Genomic DNA, 16496 nt, shown 5'->3' with positions numbered 1-16496 from the left:
CCGGGAATGACGAATGGGTTCCGGGAGTTCACCGGGGGGGGCAACCCACCCCGGGGAAGCCCATAGGCCATAAGGGTGGCGCACCAGCCCTTAGTGGGCTGGTGGGACAGCCCAAAAGGGCCCTATGCGCCATACAAAGGAAAATCAAAGAGAAAGAAAAAAAAGGGAGGTGGGAAGGAAGGGAAGGACTCCCACCCACCAAACCAAGTCCAACTCGGTTTGGGGGGGGAGCCTTCCCCCCTTGGACTCGGCCGACCCCCTTGGGGCTCCTTGAGCCCCAAGGCAAGGTCCCCTCCCTCCCACCTATATATACGGAGGTATTGGGGCTGATTTGAGACGACTTTTCCACGGCAGCCCGACCACATACCTCCACCGTTTTTCCTCTAGATCGCGTTTCTGCGGAGCTCGGGCGGAGCCCTGCTGAGACAAGGTCATCACCAACCTCTGGAGCGCCGTCACGCTGCCGGAGAACTCTTCTGCCTCTCCATCTCTCTTGCTGGATCAAGAAGGCCGAGATCATCGTCGAGTTGTACGTGTGCTGAACGCGGAGGTGCCGTCCGTTCGGTACTAGATCGTGGGACTGATCGCGGGATTGTTCGCGGGGCGGATCGAGGGACGTGAGGACGTTCCACTACATCAACCGCGTTCACTAATGCTTCTGCTGTACGGTCTACAAGGGTACGTAGATCACTCATCCCCTCTCGTAGATGGACATCACCATGATAGGTCTTCGTGCGCGTAGGAAAATTTTTGTTTCCCATGCGACGTTCCCCAATAGGTTTGACTCCTCCCACAGCCCATGAGGCCTCTTGGGTCGAGACATCCCTCCCAATGGCCCCCCGGTACCCTCCCGACACTCCTGGTACACTAAGATGAGCCCGAAACCTTTTCGGTGACCAAAAACAGGACTTCTTATATATCAATATTTACCTCCGGACCATTCCGGAGCTCCTCATGACGTCTAGGATCTCATCCGGGACTCCAAACAACCTTCGGTCACCAACACCTATAACTCAACTATACCGAAACGTTACCGAACCTTAAGTGTGCAGACCCCGTGGGTTCAAGAACTATGCAGACATGACCTGAGACACTCCCCGATCAATAACCAATAGGGGACCTGGATGTCCATATTGGCTCCTACATATTCTACGAAGATCTCTATCGGTTGAACCTCTATGTCAAGGATCCAGTTAAACTCGTATGCTGTCCCCTTTGTCCTTCGATATGTTACTTGCCCGAGATTCGATCACGGTATCTCCATACCTAGTTCAATCTCGTTACCGGGAAGTCTCTTTACTCGTTCCTTAATACAAGACTCCGTGACTAACTCCTTAATCACATTGCTTGCAAGGCTTGTAGTGATGTTGTATTATCGAGTGGGCCCCGAGATACCTCTCTGTCACACGGAGTGACAAATCTCAGTCTTGATCCATGCCAACCCAACACACACCTTCGGAGATACCTGTAGAGCACCTTTATAGTCACCCAGTTACGTTGCGACATTTGATACACACAAGGTATTCCTCTGATGTCCGAGAGTTGCACGATCTCATGGTCATAGGAACAGATACATTGACATGCAGAAAACAGTAGCAATAGACTGACACGATCATATGCTACGTTTATAGTTTGGGTCTTGTACATCACATCATTTTCCTAATGATGTGATCCCAAGTGACAACACTTGTCTATGGCCAGGAAACCTTGATCATCTTTGATCAACGAGCAAGTCAACTAGAGGCTCACTAGGGACAGTGTGTTGTCTATGTATCCACACATGTATTTGAGTTCCCAATCAATACAATTCTAGCATGGATAATAAACGATTATCATGAATAAGGAAATATAATAATAACCAATTTATTATTGCCTCTAGGGCATATTTCCAACACAACGGAAGTGGTATGAATTCATACCAGAGAATCGTATACGAGCAATTCAAGAAGAATTGGCGGGATTCTTCGTTGATGAGGTCATATCACCAATCGGAGAATACCATGAGCAAGTTATAGGGAATGTTGGTAATTAGATATTAGAGATCGTGAGAGATATCTATTATATATATGCATGAATGTGTACTATATGTAGTAGTGTCGAATATTAGTAGCTAGCGTCGAGGCAGAGAGGTCACTTCATATTCATGACGATATTGTGTAACGGTTCCTTCATTGCTATTAGTAGCTAGCGTCGAGGCAAAGAGGTGACCGACACGCAAACACTAGTAGAAAACAGGGCTTTGATTCTAACACAAAAAAAGAAGAAAAAAACATAAAATAAAACCGCTAAACCCCTCCAAAACCCTACCCCTCCAACCCCCTAAAAACGCGTGGAGCTCTTTAGTCTCGGTTGGTGTTACCAACGAACACCAACCGGGACTAATAGTCCTCCTGCTCGAGCGTTGTGCAGCAGTCACGTGGACTACTTTAATTCCAGTTTGCAGCACGACGAAACTAAAAGGTGAGGCCTTTAGTCCCGAGGGCTTAATCCCAGCCGCACAACTGGGACTAAAGGCCCTATGAAACAGGGACTAAAGCCCCATTTTTCACTAATGGTACCTAGACGACTAATAAAGTAAAATAAACATATCACGTAATTTACCCTAATCATTGGTCATGGAACCCCTAAGCTATTTCCTAACGTTAGAAACTTCTAAACCGACAAACCAATTTGTGGTTGGTTGGTTAGAAGCACAATGATGTTACCGGCTCATCAGAGTTCAAGTCATAGACTTAGACTAGCGCTTGTATTTTTATTTTTTTGATTTATTTCAGGCATTCCGACGATATGTGTTTAATGAGAGAAGACGTTTAAATTTAGAGACACCCAAACCGGTGAAGATATGCTAAAAAAGATCGCATATCTGAAAATGCAACCTGAACACCACCACACAATGACAACGAGATGACATTTTACATTTTTCAACAAACATGATGGGACGGTAACTTCTCCTAGCACAGATCGCACTCACGCAGATCTTTTAAGAGATCTTTTCCGCCCACAGTTCCTTTCGGGGAGGGAGACCTTCGGACGGTTTCCGCTGTGAAATTGAAGTGAGGCGATTGGTGTGGAGCCCAGGGCATCGATGCCCTTGATTATCTTGGTACCTAGTAGTACGCGCCTACAGTCAAAACTCAAAAGCTAGGCAGCGATTCGATGCCCGCGATCGGCACCTTCGTGAGATCCGCCGGTTGAATCGGGTGGCAGCAAGCCGCGACGCGTGTGTCACTTTCTACCGGCCGCCCATGCTTTCTCTCTACTTTGTTCTCGTATTGCACTGACGTGTGCGTACTCGGTCGATCTTTTGATGACTTCTACTAAAGGTTGGCCGACCACATAGAGCTAAAATACGGTTGCTCATCCTTCCATCATTGCATGGAGACACGCACAGAGTTTTGATTTGCTTGTGAACAACACGATCTAGGTACGTAAGGTAGCAGGTTGTTGCCTCGTTTATTCAATTTTGGGTGTCGAAGGTTGCTTCATTTGCTATTGTTATATTATGAATCGGTAAAACCCCGTTGCGATGTTACGCAACTTGAGCCGCAATTGTTGTTAATCAATGCAGCAACCCCGCAAAAAAGGAACACGCAGCAAGAAACGTACGTGTGCTTGGCCTGATTGACACTGACACACAACACTTGTGAGCGTGAGAAATGTGCTTCCAATATCAACGCAAAGATTTGTTGCGCCTGCCTGCCCCGCCTACCTGCTGGCCTGCGCGTGGCCAATTAAGTTAACCGGTCAAGCAATTAATACCGCCAACAAGAGCAAGCAATGTCGGTCGGTCGGTCGATCCATCTCCACGAACAATTTCAACGTTGCCGATGGTTCGATAGCTACGGTACGACTGCCTCCGATCGATGGCACACGCACCCTGCCTGGCTTGCCGGCCGTATGCAGGTAGATCGACCGGGGCATGCACGGATAGTCAAACAACATGATCAATCAAGCACGCAACGGGCCGGTTTACGGTGTCCCTAACCACCACAGCTTGAGCTTTACTTTTGCGCGTTCTCAATTTGTGTGAGCTCCACACCAATAAGTAGCAGAGCGCAAAATCTTACTACTTCATTGTTTAATCAATAAAACTCGATTAATAGAGTACCATGTTACTCCCTTCGTTCCTAAATATAAGTCTTTGTAGAGATTTCACTAGTGGACTACATACGGATGTATATAGACATATTTTAGAGTATAGATTCAATCATTTTGTTCCGTATGTAGATCTTTAGTGAAATCGTTTAAAAGACTTATATTTAGGAATGGAGGGAGCACATTTCAGCAGCAGTGTTGGTCAATGCAGCGAACCCCACAACATGGAAAAATGCAGCAAGAAAAACACGTACGTAACAGCGCTTGTTCATCAAGGAAAAAGTGCAACAAAACCATTTTCGCCTGCCTGCCTACCTGGCTGCGTGCGTGACTTTCAACCAGTCAATCAATCAACTACCCTGCTCTCAGTTAGGTTATGTGTCTTGGTTGGTTTCTCGCAAAAAAAAAGTGTCTTGGTTGGGGCTTTGTGACGGCGGTGATGTGGTTCAATAGAAATATTTTCTTACGTTTTATCCTAATACCAACGATACGTCTAGCATTGTTGGAGGACATGTGGAGGTATTTTCGCTGAATCTCATGAAATTCGGTCGGTGCTATACTTTTTGATTGTCTTTTGTCTACTACAATAAAGTTCTACCCGGCCCGGATGATGGAGGGGCAATGACGTCGTCATGCCCTCAGCTCGCTCCCTTGCTTGCATTCGTAGTTAGGCGATCAATAGACCTGGTTGTAATTTTTATTATCTCTGGCTTTATTTGTACTGCCGCGATGGATTATGATAAGAAGCATCGGAAGTGTATCCCACAAAGAAAAGACAATCAATCAAGTAATCAACACCGCAAACCACACCAAGCAAAGCAAGGCCGATCGTTCGCCAGATCCCATCCGTGAACAATGCCGATGGCTCGATAGATACAGCGGGTCAGTGGGCGCGGCTGCCGTCGATGGCACACCGCGCCGTACGCAGAATCGCCGACGGACGGATCGATCGACCGGACATGCATGAACAGTGAAACGGCAGCAGGCCATCGAGCCGGCAGCGCAAACGCGTTCAGGACGGACGCACACGCACGCACGCACGCACGGGCTCGTGTCTGCCTGGCGACCACAACTAGTGCTTACTTTTTCGTACCTTCTCTTTGTAATCAACCACGTGAACAGTACGGCGCATAAAAGAGTTGATGATGATGCCGTCAGGCTGGGGTTTTAACCTTCAGTGCCCCACCGGCTGCCGGCTATCTGCTGCTGCTGCTAGCTGCTAGAAACAGTCGTCCTCGGACTTGACCCGCACCCATCAGCCGTCGTCGGATGCTACGCGCAACGGAGAAATGAAGATCCGACATGGGTTTCAAGGCGCGACGGCGACGGGCCACCGGCCACCGCCAGCCGTACCTCGGGCATCTTACCTAGCTAGCTTTGCAGTCGGAAGGAAGGAAGGTGCAGACGGCAGACGGCAGATGAAAACTGAAAAGGTTGGGGTAACCTGATCCACAAGCAGACCCACCGGCGCCGGGAGTGTGGCACACGCGTCTGGGCCTGCTTGGCTGCTCAGCGCTATAAAGCCGGGACATATGCCATCTCCGGTTCTCCACACCACCATTCAGAGGAACCACACACCACATCCACTTTATCTATCCATCGCCCGTTGAGAGGTTCGGAAGCGGTGAAGCACAAGTGCAGCAACAGCTGCGAGAAAGCAGCAATGGCGAGGCACAGCCTCCTTGCCGTGCTCCTCGTCGGGCTGCTCGCGGCCTCCGGCTTCAGCCTCGCGGCCGCTGCTGGCCGGGGCCTCGCCGAGAAGCTCCCCGAGCCAGAGCCCAAGCCCACGCCGTACCCGGAGCCCAAGCCTATGCCTAAACCTGAACCCATGCCGAAGCCGGAGCCCACACCTATGCCTAAGCCTGAACCCATGCCAAAGCCGGAGCCCAAACCTATGCCTAAGCCTGAACCCATGCCAAAGCCAGAGCCCAAGCCGGAACCCAAGCCGGAGCCGATGCCAAAGCCAGAACCCAAGCCCGAGCCGATGCCTAAACCAGAACCGAAACCTGAGCCCAAACCTGAGCCTATGCCTAAACCAGAACCGAAACCTGAGCCCATGCCTAAACCAGAACCGAAACCTGAGCCCAAACCCGAGCCGATGAAGCCAGAGCCTAAACCGATGCCGAAACCGGAACCAAAGCCAGAGCCCAAGCCCGAGCCGATGCCAAAACCCGAACCAAAGCCAGAGCCCAAGCCCGAGCCGATGCCGAAACCCGAACCGAAGCCTGAGCCCAAGCCTTACCCCATGCCCAAACCTGAGCCTAAGCCTGAGCCCAAGCCAGAGCCGATGCCAAAACCTGAGCCTAAGCCTGAGCCCAAACCAGAGCCGATGCCAAAACCCGAACCAAAGCCAGAGCCCAAACCAGAGCCGATGCCAAAACCCGAACCAAAGCCAGAGCCCAAACCAGAGCCGATGCCAAAACCCGAACCAAAGCCAGAGCCCAAACCCGAGCCGATGAAGCCTGAGCCTAAACCGATGCCAAAACCCGAACCAAAGCCAGAGCCCAAGCCCGAGCCGATGCCAAAACCTGAACCCAAGCCAGAGCCGATGCCAAAGCCGGAGCCTAAGCCCGAGCCGATGCCAAAGCCAGAGCCCAAGCCTTACCCAATGCCAAAACCAGAGCCCAAGCCTCAACCCATGCCTAAGCCAGAGCCCAAGCCTGAACCCGAACCCAAGCCCGAGCCGCCTCCGAAGGGCAAGCCGCCGATGACTGACAATTGATGTGATGCTCACATATGACAGCCGAAGGAGGAGGAGATCGACCCCGTCCGGAGCCACGATGTGCTATTTCCAGAATAAGTGGCATAGTATCCGGCTAGCGAGATAGTGATGATGCATCTTTTTTGCATTCCTTGTATTCCACCATCCCTTTTTAGTTTCTCTTGTTCCATGCACCCATGATGATTATTACTACTTTGTAATTATCATTTGCGTGCTGGTATGCGTTCATCTGTGCACATGACTCGGTTGTTCTTTCGTGTATGTACACATGATCTTATTCATTTACATGAATGACAATATGTGCGGTTTCTAGTTAAATTCACCACCCAGCAAAAGGTGATGGCAAGAGTTGTGCCAAATTCCACTAAAAAAAGAGAGATGTGCCAAATTCCCCCAAGAAAAGAGGGATGTGCTCTCTTTATCCTCAGTAAGCAGTGTATTTCATCCTCGGCAGGATTCTAATGTGTCTACTGACTTCTACAGCATGCCCAACGCCATACCCATACAAAATCCAGTTATCCACACAGATTATTTCCCCCTTTCCATACGACCCCCTTCCTAGAAGGCTACAATTTTTTTTTGTCTGCTATCCTTTTTCTCTAACCAGTATTGTACTACCTAAAGCATGTTCGGAACCTCTCCAATCTCATAACTCTGCTCCGCGCGAGGAGCTTGGTTTGAGCAGTTCCCTGAAATTGTGCTACCGTTCCCTCCGCTCAAGGAGCTGCAGTTGTGGAAGGAGAGAATCCGAACAGGGCCTTAAGCTCCACCTTGACTAATGTGGATGAAGACTTGTTCATTTCCTTTCTAAGAATGGAATTATAGACAAGCGCATTTCACAGGGGTTCACGAACACGATATATAACCACAACGGTTCACGGAGACGGTTTATAACCACAATGTACATATATCCATGTTGACACCATCAGTGCCCCATGACGTCTTACAACATAGCATACGAGATTGGCAGTCTTGGACGGTTCAACACTAAACAGAGTCTTCAGCAACGAAACAGAGTCTCAATCTTTCCAGAGAATAATAACGGGGCATGCATACCCTGGACTGGACATAGGAAAAGAGGATAACAGGCAAGCATACCCTGGACTGGAGATAGCAACGAAACAGAGCCTCAGTCTCTCCAGGAGCGTCTGATTCCAAATGGGTTAAGGCGCCCCAGCCCCCCGGTGCGAGGAGGATTCCTCGCCGCCGCTCGGGCTTCCCTGCGACGAAAAATATTTTTGGTATAAGCATACTTCTATATGGCTCCTTTTACCAGAGATTGATCGGAGCAGAGGCATGCACAGGGCAACATGACAAGGTGCTCTCTTTCCTTTGTTTTTGAGAACCAGAGCTACAGTTCTAGTTCAAATTGAACTGTCAAAATGTCTAATATTTAGCAACACAGGGAGTATATAAGAAATAGTTAATATATTTATGGGACCAATCAAGCAGGTGGCACTGCACAAGATTCCTCGCAAACATGAAGACATGGAACAAACAATTACCTTAAAGCATTTGCAATATCGGCATCGGTAGGGTCCAGTTTCAAGCCAGTTGCAAAAGTCAGAGCTGCTTTTCCATAGTCCTGTGAGTAGACACCAGAAGATGATCAATTTGATCATGGTCACGAAAGAATGGCCGTAACGATTTTTTCTTTCTTTTTACCTCTAGTAACATGAAGGCTGCTCCTAGTAGATAGTAACCTCTGGGCCAAAAACGTCGTAGCACCGTGCACTTAGCCGCATCGGAGAGAGCATCTTTTCCTATTCCCGCGTGCAACATACAGAAACTTCTATTTGCTAGGAGGGTTGCAAGATCTTCTGAACTGGGCTGAAAACTCATTGCCTACAATAGACCAATCACATGCAGATTTTGTTACAAGGTAGTTGACATAACACAGTAACAGCATTTTCATCGTCCCCGCCAACATTTCTGATAATCCAGATCGAGACACGGAGAAACCGTTCATTTTTATGAAATCAAATATAAGATTTTTGACAGAATTTTACGAAAGATACATGGAAAATGATGCTGATTTTTTATGAAATAAATATAGATAACTTTGGAATTCAAAATACCTTTGGATGTGCACACAGTTCATCTAACTAAAAACATAAGCAATTCAACTCCGAAGCAGTTTTTTCATGTCGGTAACTAATCTGCGGAGGGCCACCTTCCATTGAGTTAGTTTTAATAAGGAAATGCTATACGCACACATACATATATATATATATATGTGTGTGTGTGTGTGTGTGTGTGTGTGAGATTCCAAGTTGCTGGAAGATCACAAAACTACATACATGCTATTTTGTTACCATTTTGCGTGAAGCTAAAATTTTGTACTAGTGCCCAAAAAATTATCTCTAGTCACTAGCTATACTGACTGACTGGACATTTGAATAAGGGCTCATGCATGAAGATTAGAACATATACTCCCTCTGCTCCAAAATACTTGTCGTGGTTAGAGTTCAAATTTGAACTAAAACCATGACAACTATTTTCGAACGGAGGGAGTACTAAAGAAAGAGATCAGGTGCAGCTGCTAATGTAACTGGATGATAATAGCAACTGCGAGCACAATGCAGACTGTATTTTGAGGACAAACAGTGCAAAACAACTGCTATAGTAGCATGCAGCTCTAGTGCCACGCAAATCTGCCTTTGTTTCAGACACTGTGGTTCTAGTCTAGCTGCAGCTTAAACAGTTAGATTAGGACACTGAACAGTCAGAAAGGGGTTTAACTTTTTAGGCGTTTTCGAAATGTGAAGTGTCTTCCTAGATAAGAATGACAAGCACATGATTAATTTGACACTGTAACTATCGTAATCATCTAGGCTCAGTGACTTACACAAGTATATAGCTCTCCTGCTATCGTATATTCCTTTCTCTTAAAAGCCTCAGCAGCTTGTAAATTTAGTTCAGCTCTTTTCATTTCACATAGATGTATATCCTGATCAAAAAGTATTTTTGGTCAAGGCATATATACAACAGAAGCACAGAAAAGAAAGCTTCATTTAGAATCTTAGTTGACCCTAACAATGACATTAAAACATTCTCAAATATGGGGCGCTTATGCATAACATTTTTCTGTTATTATAAATATCAATAGAAATCATAACTGCAGGAGCACAACAAGAAGAATGGAAGACTACTAGCCATGCTACATAATACTATGGAACTGTAAATGGAACTACATACCCTCGGCTTCAAACCAAAAGATTGCACATGAGAAATAATTCCATCAACACTCCAATCCGGCAATGTTGAAATGGGAGAAGTTAAAGGAAATAACATCTCAACCATATCCCATCTGCCTCGGAGGGCGGCAATTTCGATTGGAGTTGTACCAAACTGCAGGAGTAAATGAGATGATTGATTTCATGTTCGATTATCATTGCTAGCAAAGCATTTCAACATTGATAGTTACTATGGGAAGTCCACAATATCAACCACATAACTAGATGGGCTTTGAGAAAATCAAGGCTCAGGGACAAATAATGGAATAGTCTTGTCCATACTTCTCCACTAAATTCGGAAAATAAAGCTAAGGTTAAATCCTGTAAAAATATTAATCCAAATCCCAGACTAATATGTTTTTTATATTGCACCTTTGTCGAAACAGAATAGAGAAAGAATGTGCCATCGACACAACAACATACATAGAAGAGTAAGTCTTTGAAAAAATTAGCATCTTGTGTCTATTTGACCAGGCAATGAAGAAACTGGAGAATTTCTCGATTGACAATAAACAAATTCATGAAAGCTCTGCAAGGTACTCCGCTGCCTCCGCAAAGAAATAATTGTACAGGATGGTGATTTACTAAGAATTCCTACTCAAAACGTCTTCCGTGGGCAGCAACTAGTAAGTTCAACAGCTGGGAAGAACTGCAGCAGATATATGCTGACCAAGGCGGTGCAAAATGTTACGATGGTGATTTGCTCCATTGATACTACACAGTAAACATGTTGGTCGGAATACTTTTTCCATGTTCTCTGTAGACCATGTATCGCTTAGTAACAGATATGATTTACTAAAACAATGTGTTTGATCATGCATGAATAAAATATTCCCAGCAGCATGGGTACAGTTGATGTAAAAGAAGTGACTGAGCACATTTATCCCAATCTCTCTAGAGCCTATTGATCCTAACATGTTCCACAGAGGCACAACCATTCAGCCAACTACGAAAAGAGAATACGTATGAAAAGTAGATCATGAAGGCAGAGGGAGAGAAAACAATGTAAGACTCAGTGACTCACTCCATCATCAACATCTGGGTCAGCCCCAGCATCCAGTAAGCACTTCATGATATCAGATAAGCCATTGGTTGCTGCTACCATCAAGTAAGTAACACCAGTATAGTCAATTTTATTCACATCAGCGCCAGCCTGTGTAAATAAATTTTAGTTTCATTTGAGCAAGTGCTTGAGATGTCAACTGCAGAAACTGTATGCACGGAGAAATGAAGCTGCGTCTATAGACTACACTAAAGGAAGCTCCATGAACGAGAAAGATTGCTGACCTTAACGAGTAGCTTCACACATTCCAGCGATTCAGAAATTATGGCCATACTTAACGGGGTACTTTGAAGGCGGAAAACCTTATTAGGCTGTGGAAAGTAGAAACATCGATTTATTCACTTGTAAAAAATGGAGTAATATATGGGGAAATAAAACAAGCGCATTGTGTGTTACACATATTTGCATTTCTCAATGCACATAAGCAAACACTTTTTTAATTTAATTATAAAATCAGACAAACATTTAGAATACTTATGAGAAAATGAACATGTTTCACTTCAGGAGAATTACTTATGGTCAAACGACAAATGTTGTATATATGTTTTGCTTTGTGCCAACATAAACTCTTTTGGTTCAGATTGAGCCCAAGTACTAATAGACCCCAGTATTTCCGTTTAATTAGAGCCTTCACAAGTCCGAATTTAGTTATGAACTGGAGATACAGTCGCTTAATTAGAGCCTTCACAAGTCCGAATTTAGTTTCGCACAGCCAAGAAGAGAACGAAGAAAGTGGCGACTTACATCTGCGTGATGCTGCAACAAAATACTCATTGAGCCATCTTGACCATTAGTAGCGGCAGCATGCAATGCGGTCCCGTACTCAGAATCGAGATGATCAACATCAATTCCAGTTGAAAGCAGCATTTTCACTATCTCACATTGTCCTAGAATATATAGAAGTTTGTAGAAAAATCAGCAAGATAAGCTAATTTTGCAAAAAGAAATAGAATGTAGGCACTTGCAAATGCGATAACCGCCAGTTCAAATGATCATGTCCAGGACCAAGTTTTCAAATGCGATATGGTTTATATTTGACTTCTCCTTGTTTTTCTATCTAATAAATATAGACAGTAGAAAAAACCATCGACTTGTGAGCAAACAAGACTAGAATTAACACTTGAGCAACAGATCGTGTTTATCTCTCGGAAATTTATGAGCAGCAGAGTATTTGAAACCGATTTACTTTACACTCCAATCCTCAAAATTATCGTACTACAGAAACTCACCGTTTCTTGTTCCACTGTCCAACTCACATGACACAAGTAACGGGAAGACCCCTCGCGTCGCCCCCGTCCTGGGCGACTCGGGGGCTCCCAAGCCCTAGGCGCCGCCGCCGCTCTCTCATCCTCCCCTCCTCGCCGCCTCCGGGTGACGCCGCCGGTAAAACACGTGTGGCAGACGGCGGCGGCGGGGGACTCCCTCTCCCGGCTCCCCTTCCTCCGCGAGCGGTGGATCTAGGTGGTTGACGGCGGTGGCTTGTGGCGATCGCGATCGGGCGCGAGGGGGCAGGCCTCGGCGAGCGGTGGCGGGGAGTGGGGCGCACGGCGGCGGCCCGCGGTAGGCGGTGGCGGGCGTTGGGCTAGCGGCGGTGCTCCGGCGGGTGCAGGCGGTGCTGGCCCCTGTACGCGGTCGGTGGATCCCTCTTTGACCCGGACGGCGCGGGGGGTGGCGGCGGTCCTCGCTGGATGCTGGTGGCCATGGTGTTGCTTCTCGTCGACCCCGATCTACTCCGATCTGCAGCGGATCCGGCCCCAGATGGCTTCTCGCCGTTCTTGGGTGCTGGCCCTGCAGATCTAGTGGTTGGAAGGGTTCCGGGGGAGTCCCTTGGCCGGTGCGGCGGCCACTTCGAAGGCAACGCCTTTGGGTGTTGTTCCCCTTGTTGGAGGCTTTGGAGAGGATCCCCTTCCTTCCACCCCTCCCAGGAGCTCAGGTGAAAACCTCAGATCCCCTTGGTCCAAGCGACGACGACACCGCGGTGGCGTGTTCCTTCCTGAAGGCGTTGCTCGGGGGCTGCTCAAGCGGTGGTGGAGGTGGCGGCGGTTCGATGTCGGCACATTTTGGCCTGCTACATCTTGGAGGCTGTGACGTCGGCGGCGCTCGTCTGGTGGAGCAACGGCATTGTTGTTTGCGTCATCAGGCTCTGGATGCTCCGAGGGAAACCCTAGATCTGGGTCTTCCTGGATCGGACGATGATGGCGTTTTATCGCCCTCCCTCCTGGGGGCATCGTTTTGGAGCAAGTGCTGGCTGGAGGAATGGTGGAGCGGTGCTTCATCTCACACATTGATGGCGGCGGATATCGGCGGCATGGCGCTGTGGGGACTTGGCGTCCGATGCGTGGAGATGGACTGGCGTCATGGTGACGTCAATGGCAGAGTGGCTACACAAGGTAGAAGCCTCAATATTTGCTCTGAAGACGGACCGGTGGAAGATGGCGGCGATAGCACATGAGTGCGTTAGATCGGTTTTGTGCCCTAGACCCGGTATGTGGCAGATGGCTTGACCGGATCTGTTGGGGCTTCCGACTTTTGATGTTAGGCTTAGGTAAGTGATCTGGGTATGTGGCCCAGCTAGCACCCCTTCATCATATGGATAGGAGTAGCGACAGATGTTGCAAAGATGGCGGATTCAGACATATTGTTGTAATACTTTGTAAGGTCCTCGAGAATAATCAATAAAATGGCCGCATGCATCTCCCTGATGCAGAGGCCGGGGGTCATCCTCCTTTTCTAAAAAAACTGTCCAACTCACATATGTCTGAACTTGGTGAATAGTTTTTTTTTTTAATATGGCAATATATGAACATTTCTAGTCATGAGCAATGAAAGTTCATGAGGCTGGATCTGCAAGTGGGGATATATACCATTGCTTGTAGCAGCATGAAGAGGTGGCCACAGGGCACCAACCAAAGTTGGAACAGCACCACGATCCAGAAGATATCTCGTGATAGCGGGCGTGCCATAAGACGCGGAGATGGCCAGAGCAGTGTCACCTGCAATTAAAACAAGAAACCAAAATTAACCCGGGATTAATTACTGGGAGGCGCAGAAGAATGGACGCCAAGAGAAAGGCAACTGGATTGACCTACCTGTGAAGGTGCGCTGGTTGACATCGACGCCGTGATCCTCGACGAGACACATGCAGATGTCCAGCCGCCCTTCCATGGCCGCCACGCTCAGCGCGCGCGCCCGGACGCCGGCGTCCGCCGCGACGACGCCTGCCATCTCTGGGCACATCACGTGATCGGCCCGAATTAATTACCATCACCCGGAACCCTAAGGGTGGGTAGGGGCAGTGGGCTTGTTGCTACTAGTATGTAGTAGTACGGGGTACCTTTGATGAGGCGCAGGTCGCCGTCGAGAACGGCCTGCAGGAGCGGGTGGCGAGGCTCCGTCGCCGTCTCCCTGTTGTCCATGGCGGCACGGGCAAGCGGCCGGAGAAGGCGGCGGGTCAGCAGCACTCGAGACTCTTGACTCCAGTCAAGCAGCCGCTGTGGAGACTCGAGAGAGAGAGCAGTCGCAGTCGGGAAGTGCCCCGTTTTCGATCGCCGCAGGTGTATATGTAGCAATATTCTCATGATTTTTCTTTTGGGAAAAAACGCGTAAATAATTTTTTTCTTAAGTTGACCACGCGCAACCACGAAACCGCCCCTCTACGATTTAATGCGTCCACCGTCCAGCACTAGATAGGGTTGTTGGGACGCGTTTTTTCGAAAACGCTCGATGGGAGGCGCAGGGGTCCATCGTCGTATGCGGGAGTGGTGGGGGTGCTCACGCAAGCACCGATGGCAACAGTTGGCTACACAAGCGGCGGATGAAGAGGTAGGGCCACCCGCATGATATTTTTTAGTCTTTTCTTTTTCTTTGTAAAATTTTAAAAAGTAAAAGTTTAAAAAAAATCACTAGCTGAATTTTGAAATAGTACATTTTGATAATTCTCAACTTGGCGTAATTGGAGAGCGGCTTTTGTACACCCCTCTGTCCTATGATTAATTTTTATATTGTCCTAAATTAAAGATCACATTTGTGAGTTTTTGTGTCAAAAACACATACATATTCGTGATGTAGCATCATATAAAATAACAAGCGAACATATCACTGCTCCGGTTTTACATATTACATCAAGTAATGTAAATGTAGAAATATTGCCATTAATTTTCTTGTTAGAAAAAGGGTGTAAACAAGTCTTTTTGGTAGCTTGACCACGCGGACCTTTAAGCATGAAAACACTTCTTTGAGATTTAATACACACATCATAACTTGGAAAATGGTTTATAGGTGAACAATAATAAGTGTGGGACACCTGCCACTGCAATCTTTCAAGAACAATTGTGGCATGCGAGCGGCCACCCGCCACACCTAAGGACATTCGAGTGGAAGGCAATAATTCATGCCCGTTACAGGTAGGCTCTTCCAAAATAACCCACTCGCTCGAGAGTGCAGTGGCGGCTAGGTGGGTGGAGCCCGTCACTGGTTCTCGGTTACGTGTGGCGGGTCCCTATGGTCGCCCGCCACAACCTTAGATTAGCAAACGGCGTCAAAGACATCCAATTTTTCTTAAAATTTTCGGTGGCAAACATTCTTGTTCGTGTTGGGGACCGTAGTAGTAATTCAAAAAAATTACTACATCACACCAAGATCTATCTAGGAGATGTAGGCAACGAGCAAGGGATAGAGCATCTTCATACCTTTGAAGATCACTAAGCGGAAGCGTTACTATGAATGCGGTTGATGGAGTCGTACTCGTAGCGATTCATATCGCGGAAGATTCCGATCTAAGCGTCGAACAACGGCGTCTCTGCGTTCAACACACGTGCAGCCCGGTGACGTCTCCTTCACCTTGATCCAGCAAGGAGAGAGGAGAAGTTGAGGGAGAGCTCCGGCAGCATGACGGCGTGGCGGTGGAGCTATGTAGTTCTCCGACAGGGCTTCGCCAAGTACCGCGGAGGAGGAGAAGAGGGAGAGGTAGGGTCGCGCCAAGAGGTGGTGTTCAAGGTGTGTGTGATAACCCACAAGTATAGGGGGTCGCAACAATTTTCGAGGGTAGAGTATTCAACCCAAATTTATTGATTTGACTCAAGGGGAAGCCAAAGAATATTCTCAAGTATTAGCAATTGAGTTGTCAATTCAACCACACCTGAAAGATTTAGTACCTGCAGCAAAGTATCAGTAGCAAGGTAGTATGATAGCAGCAGTAGCAACAGTAACCAGTAGCAGCAGAGTAACAGCAGTAGCAACAGAGTAACACTAGCAGCAGTGACAGCAGTAACGGCAAAGTAACGTAGCAAGGACCAGTAGTAAAAGACTCGTAGGCATTGGATCGGTGATGGATGATTATGCCGGATGTAATTCATCATGCAACAGTTATAACACGGAGAGA

The 16496-nt window shown here is 47.5% G+C and overlaps 2 protein-coding genes across 2 annotated transcripts; one reads left to right on the top strand and one right to left on the bottom strand.

The window, feature by feature from the left end:
- The first annotated feature begins 5650 nt into the window (after positions 1 to 5650).
- Positions 5651 to 7135, top strand: LOC123424793 (protein TsetseEP-like). The gene is made up of 2 exons (XM_045108486.1): positions 5651 to 6500; positions 6543 to 7135. The coding sequence occupies exons 1-2, from the start codon at positions 5759 to 5761 to the stop codon at positions 6815 to 6817; spliced, it is 1017 nt and encodes a 338-aa protein (XP_044964421.1). The 5' UTR covers positions 5651 to 5758; the 3' UTR covers positions 6818 to 7135.
- Positions 7136 to 7651: 516 nt separating this feature from the next.
- On the bottom strand, positions 7652 to 14653 carry LOC123424792 (ankyrin repeat domain-containing protein 50-like). The gene is made up of 11 exons (XM_045108485.1): positions 14451 to 14653; positions 14206 to 14343; positions 13981 to 14109; positions 11861 to 12003; positions 11341 to 11427; positions 11078 to 11206; positions 10016 to 10168; positions 9666 to 9767; positions 8483 to 8662; positions 8323 to 8402; positions 7652 to 8037 (listed from the first exon to the last, which is right to left on the bottom strand). Exons 1-11 carry the CDS (start codon positions 14530 to 14532, stop codon positions 7947 to 7949), a joined length of 1314 nt encoding a protein of 437 aa, XP_044964420.1. The 5' UTR covers positions 14533 to 14653; the 3' UTR covers positions 7652 to 7946.
- Positions 14654 to 16496: the final 1843 nt, after the last annotated feature.

This window comes from Hordeum vulgare, chromosome 2H (assembly GCF_904849725.1).
Source record: "Hordeum vulgare subsp. vulgare chromosome 2H, MorexV3_pseudomolecules_assembly, whole genome shotgun sequence".
Classification (NCBI taxonomy): domain Eukaryota; kingdom Viridiplantae; phylum Streptophyta; class Magnoliopsida; order Poales; family Poaceae; genus Hordeum; species Hordeum vulgare.
The sequence above is the reverse complement of the archived record's forward strand: the minus strand, read 5'-3'. Positions and strand labels throughout refer to the sequence as shown.

Bases quoted from the DNA above. Each gene is read 5' to 3' on its own strand.
- LOC123424793 (XM_045108486.1), top strand. From the start codon at position 5,759: ATGGCGAGGCACAGCCTCCTTGCCGTGCTCCTCGTCGGGCTGCTCGCG. The intron at 6,501-6,542 runs CAGAGCCGATGC...CAGAGCCCAAAC, and splicing joins ACCAAAGCCAGAGCCCAAAC to CCGAGCCGATGAAGCCTGAG.
- LOC123424792 (XM_045108485.1), bottom strand. From the start codon at position 14,532: ATGGACAACAGGGAGACGGCGACGGAGCCTCGCCACCCGCTCCTGCAG. The intron at 8,663-9,665 runs GTAAGTCACTGA...GGTCTATTGTAG, and splicing joins CAGGAGAGCTATATACTTGT to GCAATGAGTTTTCAGCCCAG. The intron at 8,038-8,322 runs GTAATTGTTTGT...TTTTCGTCGCAG, and splicing joins GATATTGCAAATGCTTTAAG to GGAAGCCCGAGCGGCGGCGA.